The sequence below is a fragment of the Nannospalax galili genome, unplaced genomic scaffold (assembly GCF_000622305.1).
Source record: "Nannospalax galili isolate Female #2095 unplaced genomic scaffold, S.galili_v1.0 scaffold698, whole genome shotgun sequence".
Taxonomy (NCBI): domain Eukaryota; kingdom Metazoa; phylum Chordata; class Mammalia; order Rodentia; family Spalacidae; genus Nannospalax; species Nannospalax galili.
This window is the reverse complement of record NW_008341886.1, coordinates 4,324,423-4,334,471: the sequence shown is the minus strand read 5'-3', so window position 1 is coordinate 4,334,471 and position 10,049 is coordinate 4,324,423. Positions and strand designations below refer to the sequence as shown.

Below are 10,049 nucleotides of genomic sequence, written 5' to 3'. Positions count from 1 at the left end.
AGTTCTTTTCCACACATCATGAATCTGTGTGGTTCTGTTCCACCCATCAAGAGACCTGAAGATGAGAAGGTCAAACAAGAATGTGTCATGGGGTCCACCCAGGAGGCCATCCACGGCTTCCTTCTTCTAAAACTCACTCTTCAAGCTGTCTTACCACTACCTGGGTGACAGAGTACTTAGAGGCTGTGCAAAGAATAATGCCACTAAAGTGTTTCCGGAATGGTAGGATTTATTTCAATACTCACATACAATCGAACGAAACAAATTATTTACATAAAACATAAGTACAAAAAATATAATACAATTTATCTTTACATAGTTAGGATTCTCTTAATTTGTTCCCCCCAAATGTTGGTAGATAGAGATGAGGAGAGTGGGGATGGCATTCTCTGAAGGGAGGGTGCACTCCTGGCAGTACCTGGGGCCGCTGTTAGGAGTTCACTGTTAAAGAGATGAAGAAGCTGTAGACAGCAGCAGGGCACCCAGGGCAACATGACATTTCCCCTGCGATAAGACAAGCAAGCTTCATTCACAAACATGTTTGCTGAGAGCAAGTGTGAGTTTGTTTTGGCTGACTGGTTGGGAAGTGCCCCTGTCCACCCTTTTTCTGGGCTCTATAATTAATTCAATGCAAGATAGAATGAGCCCCCTGCCTGGGCTGACATGATTAGAGTCTTTAAAACTGATTTCTGGCAACAAGGTGTCTGCCAGGTTTCATTAAGCAACATTGTGAGGCAAAGAGCGGGCCAGCTCCCAGGGAGAACACATAAAACCAGGGAATGGATGAATAAAAAAGGGATGAGCACTGGAAATTACATTGTGTGTGTTTAATAAGCATTCCAAGGAAAGACTGACAGCTAATAGGGAATGAATAGTATGGGTTGCCCAGTGACCCTGGGAGGAAATACCCACCAATCCGGGAGTATTCCAACACAGCAACCAACTTTCTGTTTTCTCAGGTAAATGAAGGGAAAACAGGGCCATCCTGCTCTTGAAGTGGCCCTGTAGTGCCTTATATTGCCTTTCAACTTCAAGATCTGTTAACAGTCTGCAGGTTTGCCTAGGGCTGAAGTTGGCCTTGAAGATATGTCAATGAAAGAAAAACGAAACAGTCCCAAATAAGTTGATTTTGTATCACAACACAGGCAACAGCAAACGAACAGAAAACGAGGCAAAGCAGGGAAAATCTAACCAAGCGGCGCAAATGCACACTTTACAGACTCCAGTACTGGGTCAAGCTGCATTTTATTGGCAGATGAGGGTGAGGGAGATTCAGTGTTAATTCCATGGTTGGAGACTTCTACTGAGCTTTCTTTCTAAAGTGCAGATGTTCAAGCTTGATTTTAGTTCACAGTCATGATGTAAGGGTCAAGCAATCATCTTTAGTATGGAAGACACTGCTAGTGTTTAGTGTTTTCAACCCAAGTTAAGAGCAACAGTTTTGTAGCTTGTGAAACAATGAAGGCATCGCACTCACGGGATAAAGCAAAGCACTCCAGGCAACGTTCGAGCTGGCCCTCCTTCCACTCTGTGTCAGCTCTTAATAACTGGCATCTGATTTTTTTGAAGCTTTGTGCTTGTCTGAAGGGCCACAGAAATAAATTGTCTGACTTTACAGACATCGGATGGACTAACCTGTCCCAGAACGGATGCTAATGTGCTTTTAGGAAGATGTCGAAATTGGAGCGATGCCAGTTTCTTGCAGGCTGCACTGAGTTACCTCAGTTCTGAACACACCCTTGCCCATTCGTCCTCGCCCCAGCAGGAACAAGACCACATATGAAGATGAAGTGCTTCTTCATTTTCTATTCCTGAGTTCAAAGACACACACAAGAGCGAATTTCTTCAAAGTGTAATCAACCCTCTCCTAATTGGAATCAGTAATTTCCAGGTGTAATGATAACATGTAACTTACAGAAGGCACTAGCAACTTTGGACAGGAAGGTAAGCCACCTTCTTGGGCAGAGAGGGCAGCCCTCCAGGCCACATTTAATGTCTTGATAGAAGAATAGATTCTATTTCCCAGAGCCTAGACTTTTCTCTCTGCTTATGTTTATCTAACATTTGAACCATTTGGTATGAATTTGTCAAAAAGTCAGGAAAGATGAAGATCATTGTTGAACTACTGACCTTAGATGTCTGACGGGTTATGAAGAGGTGGAGATTTTCCTGCCTGACTTACATCTTAATTTGAGAAAAGCCATCAAGTGACTTTTCCCCTTACTTATGTCCTTTTTTGTTCCAAATCATCCTTGGTTAGATACCTGTACAATGTCTCCCCATGACACATGTGCAGAGTACATTCAGGCTCTGATCATGGGTAAGTTTAAAGAGCAGAGCGAACCTGATCTTTTAAGAGCCCACATTTGTGGACTAGGCTTCCATTAGGAACCACACAATTTATGTCAGGATCCAAACTTGGTTTCTATGACGCTCTATAATTTCTGTAGTGTGAACGATATTTCAAGAAACCAGGCCTCCATCCCCAAAGCTTCAGCAATGTGTATCAAATTCCTGATCATTCAATGTCTTCTAAAAATGTGAATAATGTAGCTTCAACATTCAAAGAAGAGTTGGTTTTGAAGTTTCAGTTTTCAAAAGGAAAGAGAAGCAAACAGGAAGCAACATCTTTCCTCTGTTTGAAAAGGATTCAAAGGGACAATCTGAAGTCCTTGGCTCTGTATTTATAGGATCGTGAAATATCTTTAGATCATTTAAATTAATGATTACAATAGAAAAAATTAGCTGGAAAAATTAACCATTTTTGGGCTCTGGACATTTAATTCCTTTACAGCATTCCCCACAGAGCATCATAGGTCAACAAGAGCATTAATTTATATGTTCCTATTTTTATGCATTGCCCAAAGTAAGGTACTCATGATACTTTTCAGTATCTGCTAATAGACAGTATCAAGTACTCCCGGATCATAACAGGTCACAAAATATAGGCAATGCCTTATCAGCATTTACCTCCAAATGCCCAATGAAGATGTTGGGATGAATGGATGTGCAGGTCCTGCCCAATGCCATCTGGAGAATCCAGAGAAATGCCAGGAGTATGCACAGGAGTTAAGGTTATTGTTTTGACAACTTCACATGCATTAATTATTGGAGCTGTGGAACTTAGGTACAGCCCTATCACATGGACAATGGTTCATCTGATGCTGATATCGTTCACTGAATCACCCACTGATATGTGAAATCTGACGTTTCTGGTAGGGGCTCCCAAACTCTCTCTTGAGATTGTAGTGTTGAACTTAATGACCCCGAAAGTGTGACTCAGAACAAGAAAGTCCCACTGAACTGTCCAGGATCAATTAAAGTTGATGGCCATGGGGAAAAATTGATGAGGAATTTGACTTGACATGTTAGGGCAACCATTTGCAGTTTACTGTAGAAACAAAAATATAACAAAGAAATATAAACACATAAGTTCACACACCACTAAAGCTGTACTCAGACAAAATGATTTCTGTGTAAACCTGGTGCATCTTTAGGATAACATTTCTTGAGCTATTCAATCGCACACTAATGCACCCCTGAGGTGGCATCTTATGGACACAGAGTCCCCTCTGCTGGGAGGTTTTCCATAATCTTAAGCCAGAACCCTGACAGTGGTGGTGTAGGACACTCACTGGAGAGTGACAAGACCTTCACCTGTCCATGTTACCTCCTTATCTCATCCCTACCACATCTACTTCTCTTCTCCTTAATATTACCTGTAAATCAGTGGGACCAGACCTGGGGGGGCGGTCCACTTCAAACCATGTGGACTACATGGCAGGTCGCCTTCTCAACCATCCACTCTTTGTATCTTCAATTCCTTTAGAATTTCTGCTCACCCCTAAACACACAAAAAAAGCCTCCTTCTTTTCCCCCAATGTCCATGCCAATTTGAGGCAGAATCTATTTTAATGTGTGCTGTGATGTGTCCCATAAGATCAGGGATATTCAGGTACCAGGTGTAAGTTTTAAGGGGCAGAGACATAAAAATATGCCCTGATTACAGTGGGGAGCTTTGAAGGAAAAACCATGAGTCGGATGCCAGGGGCTTTTCTGTGGATCAGGGTCTCATCCAGTGTCCCAGAGTTCCTTAGGACTCACTGACAAAACATCATTCAGTGGTGACAGAGCCCTCAGTTCCAAGAAAGTCCCCAGAATATCTGGAAATGGGCTGTACAATGTTCAGGAATTGTATTCTTTCTATACAATGTCAGCACACAGCAGGATTGGTGGAGGCTGGTCTAATCTAGAGGAAGGGTCCTAAACAACAATGGGGCCAACTTTCAAAGAATGCAAGCATGTGACTGATGCCAGTTTCTGAATGAAAACCAGCCAAACTTTAACTGTATCCAGAAATAACTAGAAAATCAAGCGTGATTCATGTCAGGGTCAGACAGATGCTTGTAGCAAAGGACGAAGAAGGAGAAGCCGGGGAAGCAAGGAGAGAGCTAGGGAGGAAGGAAGACAATGAAAACATCAGTGTAGAATGGAAAATGTGGTCCACAAGGGTGCAGCAGTAATTCTGAGGGCTGTTGGGAAAAAGGGGGCTCCAGCGTGAATGGCAGATCCTCTGCACATCCCACTGTGTGGATTCAGATGCTACTGAGGTGTGGCGTGTGGAGCACACACTGTACCCGATGAGTGCATCAGCTCTATACTGGCAGGAAAACAAAGCACATCACAGAGGGTGAAAACCACACACAGATCAAGTTATTCTCAACCGCTTTTTCTAATGTTTAAAAGCAATGGCCTGGTGGTGGTGTGTGTGTCTGCGTGTGTGTGTGTGTAAGGGGGCACAATTTGCTTTGAACAGAGTGCAAGTGAACAAAAAAATGAGTTTAAAAAATTTTTTTTCAGTGTCAAAAGTCTGTATTACAATATCAAAATTTGGAGTGGAGTTATTATATAAGATTGATTAAAAATCAGCTTTGAGGTAATTTAGAAAACATTTCCCTTCATGTTTACTGAGAAGTTCTTGAAACATTAACATCCTCCTTCCCAGGGGAAAGAAAATGACCTTTTAAATTAAAATTAAGTACACAGGAAGCAGCAACTATTTTTTTTAAATTAATGCTGTGCAATGAGGATTTATTCTTTTTTTAAAGAAGGTGAGGGTTTGAGTCATCCACCAAAAATCCACCCTAGGGACAATGAATAAATCACCTGACAAATTCTCTGTTGCCAAATTAACAATGTGTGTGCTTGGGCTATTTGTGGTGGCATGCGCCTTTAATCCAGGACTCAGGAGGCAGAGGCAGGCAGATCTCTGTGAGATTGAGGCCAGCCTGGTTTACACAACAAGTTACAGGCCATGTGGGGCTACAAGGGAGACCCAGTCTCAAAAATTTTTTTTAAAAAGAATGTGTGTACAACAGAAGCCACAAACACTGTAGAAGAAACACCTGCAATAAAATACCACGTGAAGCCCCCAGGGAAAACGTGCAGCTCTGTTCACGGTCTAATGTCTCTCAGAGTCTGCCTGCCATTTTAATTTCAGCTTTAACAGAGTTATGCCTGAAAATTTGTTCCTACAAGAATAATTCATGATGAATCCTGGGATTTTTCACTTCTGAAATTGCCTCTTTATATTGGCTAGGGAAAACATGTATGCAAATAAAACTGTGCAATCCCCACTCCTGTACATTTTCCCAGATGTAAAGTTCATGTATCCATAAGAACATGTATGGATGTCTATCCAAGCTTTATCATAATGCCCAGAGGCACACACAAATGATTTTGTCTTTGCCTTTAAAAAACTCTTCAAGCCATACCCACATAGCATGTATTGATTGTTAATGAGTGACTTTTTTTTTCTTCTCAGGACCTGAAGAATGGGCTCAGGACACTCTGAAAGTCTATTCATGATCAAGACTGAGAACAGAGAGATCACTAAACCCCCTACTTCCATCCTGCTATGTCTTGAGGGCCTGACTGCCATTGCTTCTGAGCAGAAATGGGATAGGGTGGGTCAGCTGGACGGGCTCACAGCACTGAGGTGAAGACATGGGAGGAGGAAGCAGGAAAGGGAGGGACAATGGGTCCACGGTACCGGAGTGTCACTCCAGTATGGACTGTGGTAGGCTCCAGAGGGACACTTTTACACTCCATTAATGCTCTGGGTAGGGGCCCATTGCTACACATCAGCCACATCAGAGAGGTGGTTTACAAAAGGATGATTATCACTAAACGTCAGTTCATTTAACAATGCATAACGACAGAAATAAAAGTAACTTTCAATTATACTTTGGTACTTTCAATACTTTCCATAACTGGCACTCTAAATGTCCAAGATTTGTTCTTTGCAGGGAGGGTAGAGGTGTGGGGGTCTATCCAAATAATAAATGAATGGTTTTTCTACAGTCTGGCTCTTGGGCACATTCCCATGGCCAGGCGGGTAGACTTCCAGACCTACAGCAGGGCAACGAGCTCCCTGCAGTGCCATGAAATCCAAAAGTCACAATAAGGCTAGATTTGCTGCAAACTGCGGAACACTGTCTCATGTCTCATCTGTCCTCTGTTCCATACGCTCGCTCCACAGTGAGGACAGTCACTGTTCACGCCACAGTGAGGACAGTCACTACCCCCAGACCACAGCAGAGGGCCTCAGTGGACCACACCTGGGCAGCTGAGGTCAGGTGGAATCCATTGGCTTTCCTAGGGAAGAATCATTCCAAGTCCAAATAAGATGTTTCCAAGAATCCACAGCGTTACCCAGTTTGGGGAGAGGTAACTGCCTGCCCATATCCATTTCTTCATTCTATGAAACACTATGGACCGTGTGAAGGGAAGGGCTCTCTCAGATAAAGTGCCTGCCTTTTCAAATTAAAACTTCATGAGGTTTTACAATCTAAAGCTTGAAGAGGTGGATGTTTCAGAAGGCATTTTTCCCATGTGCTTGGCACATTTATAAAATAAAGCTCATGAACATAACAGACCTGTTGGAGATTGGGGGAAGCACGATTTAAAAAACTTCATACCATGGTTCACTTAACAACGATCAAATGTTTGCTGTAAGCAGATTTTCACAATGCCATAAACACTTAAATAGGTGTTTTCTGCTTTTAAGGATGTGTGTTCTTGGTAGTAAGGGGGACAGTCTTAGCTTGAAATGCACTTGAAATTGATTCAAACATCATTACTGAAGCCTCAGAAACATGGGCAGGCATGGAGTACGGCTTTGAGGAGCGGAGAGTTTACAAGAAGCCGGAAGTCTAAGAGCAATTAGTATTCATCATAATTATTGAGATCTGTAAAGTAGGCATTGGAGTAGGTCTTCCCAGCGAGATGTGGGTTGAAATACTTGTTTCTTTCCTCCAGGATCAAGTTGTTTTTGTTGAAGGCCTGTAAAATATATTTTAAATGCTCAGTAAGTACATTTCAAAGGAATATAAGTAGGAGACTTACATTTGATTTGAGCTCCTTCTTAAAGATTTATTTCTGTCATTTAAAAAAATCATGTTTGAGTGCAGGTACTCTGGGAAGTCAGGGGCATCAGATTCTCTTGGAGCTGGAGTTCTAGGCAGTGGTGAGCTACCCAGTGTGGGTACTGGGAATCAAATGTGAGTCCTCTGCAAGGGTACTGGGTGCTTTTAACCACTGAGCCGCCCCTGCAGCCCTTGAGCTCTCTTCTAAGCCTCCGTTATTTTAGAAAGTATCTTCTCACTACCTGGCTCCTCGGATCATTTGCCACAAGGAAGACTTGCCTAATAACCAGAATCAGGTTGTGGTCTTTAGTAACGTCTGGCCTACTTCACACCTTAGTCAGGAAGGAACTGAGAGAAGCAAGATGAGAAAACCTAAGTCTAGATCTCTAGAAAACCTCCAAGACTCATCAAATTAACACACAGTGCACATACATCACATATATGTAAGGATGAACTGACGGAGCTCCCAGACTCCCATTGAGAGCTGCATTTATCAGAGACTTCATCGAATTTATTTGACCAAGTGCACCTGATTCAAATGCCTTAATTTCTTTTCACTCTGAGCTCTTAGAAGGTGTCTGCCGTAGCCATCTGGGACACAGATACCCTGCCTCATCATGCTCATTAAAGTCACCTGCAACTTCAAAGGGCTAAATTGTGTCAGGTAAAGAGAAGACAAATACCAAGATGCGGATGAAACAGGAAAGGCAGAAGCCAGCTGTACAGGACTAGTCTAGGGAACATGAAAGTGCTTCACTGCAGATCACACTGACATCTGTGTCCTCGGAGGTCCTTTTCCTTCATGGCAGCATTTCTAATGATTCTAAAAGGGGCGACTGGATCTGAAGTAGGAACACAGGCCAGCTCACTCATGTACTAATGCCTAAACCAACACGGCCACAGATCTGCTGATGTGTGGGCATGAAGCTTCAAGCTCTGCAGATTGGTTTGGAATGCCCACAGCTCACGCTCTTTCTTACATTCCAGTTCCTTTCTGAGAGACTAAGAGGGAGATCTCAGTCTACCACTCCTCCTCGGTCCATCATCCAAAATGTGGGAGGCACTGCTGAACCCCGGATCCTGGTTCAAGTTGAGTTCACAGGTGAAAGTTAACTTACTTTGGATGAGTGGCAGAGAATGGAAGCTGTGTGGTGGGAGGGAGGGAGGACATTGCAGATCCTGGGATGTGACATCTACTGAACACGGAGACTCCAGAGCCTAATACATTACATATCCTTATAAAAGAAGGGACTGTGGTTTCAAAAGCAGCCATCACAGCAGGGAAGGGCTATGCCAACACTCTCTACGAATACTAAGGAAACCATTAACAACAGGAATGTGTTAATTTAATTAGCCTTTGCTTCAGAGGCTGCCATTATGGACGTGTGAAAAAACCTGGTAGATGCAGGCCACAACAGGTTCTGATGTCTCTCCAGCCATACCCTGACCTCCTGTGCAGATGTGGAACTGAAGCTATCCTTCTCTGGGCCTTGGTAAGGTCACTGCAACTTCACCAATACTGCAACTTTGCAGTATTGAATCCATTTTCCATATGAGGATGCAGAGGTTGAAGGAAAGTCAAGTCTATTCTTGAAACAGGTCTATACTTGAAACAGACATGGATATATGATTGCCACATGTTGACCCTTATTATTAATTCTTAGTCATATATTGTCCCTAGCTGGGGCACTTCTCTGTTGGGAGACCTCTCTTCAAAAGCAGAGAGCACAGGTGAGGGACAGGTTGATACTGGCCAAAGGCCTAGCAACTTCACGCATTTTATATGCTGCTATTTTCCTGTCCCCTTTTAAACTTTTATTTCCAATGAGCAAATCCTTAAAGGTCTGCCAGAGAACCCAGCCAGCACCCACAGACTGCCCACACCTACCACAGGGGACCCCCCCCAACACCCAGACTATCTACACCTGCCAGAGATCACACAGTCAACACTCAAAGATCTGTAGTACCCCTTCTCTGTCCCCAATTCCATGAGCCCCAGAGTCACCTGCCTTCCTGGGTCACCTGGCTGCAGCCCTCATTACCCACTCCTTACCTTGATAGCTTCTACAGAGTCGTGCTTGTCCAATTTGTTGATGTGGTTAGTTATGCTGGTGTTTAGAGGGGCTGGCGACACAGGGTGGATGACAGTTGCATCATGAGATTGCTGCTGGTACCGTTGGCAGTAGGTGTAGATGAGCAGGGTAAGGAGGCAGCCGAGGATGGAGCTGCTCAGCCCCACGGCGATGATGTGGAACATGTTGAACTCTGCAGGGCAGGAAATACATAATGACACACTTAAAAACAACATGCTACCTAACTTCTCAAAGCACTTCAGTGAAAACAAAGACATAACGAGGAGCCCATGGCCACTCCTAAGTTAACGAGGTCATAGTGCTTCTATTCACAGAGAAACTTCCCCACAGCGAGCAGTCTAGTTGGATTTGTTCTCATGAATTATGATAATTTTTCCCAACACCCCTTGAATCTTAACATAGCAACAGTACATCTCTGTTTTTCTCTGAAGCCTTCAGAGAGCCTTCACGAGCACAGTGACCTCTGATCTGTGGGGTTTCTATCGTACAATGTGTCTGCGTATCTTACCAGGCTGTGCATCCATACACC

General features: G+C 43.5%; 1 protein-coding gene across 4 annotated transcripts in view; it reads right to left on the bottom strand.

Moving 5' to 3' along the window:
- Nucleotides 1-217: 217 nt before the first annotated feature.
- Nucleotides 218-10,049, bottom strand: part of Sema5a (semaphorin 5A) — a 487,535-nt gene continuing 477,703 nt past the window's right edge. For all 4 annotated transcript variants that reach the window (XM_029565663.1, XM_008837641.3, XM_029565665.1 and 1 more), the window contains 2 exons: nt 9,481-9,692; nt 218-7,344 (listed from right to left, as the gene is read on the bottom strand). In XM_029565663.1, the coding sequence (XP_029421523.1) occupies nt 7,225-7,344; nt 9,481-9,692 (332 nt within the window). In that variant the 3' untranslated portion in view covers nt 218-7,224. The remainder of the gene's footprint in view (nt 7,345-9,480; nt 9,693-10,049) is intronic.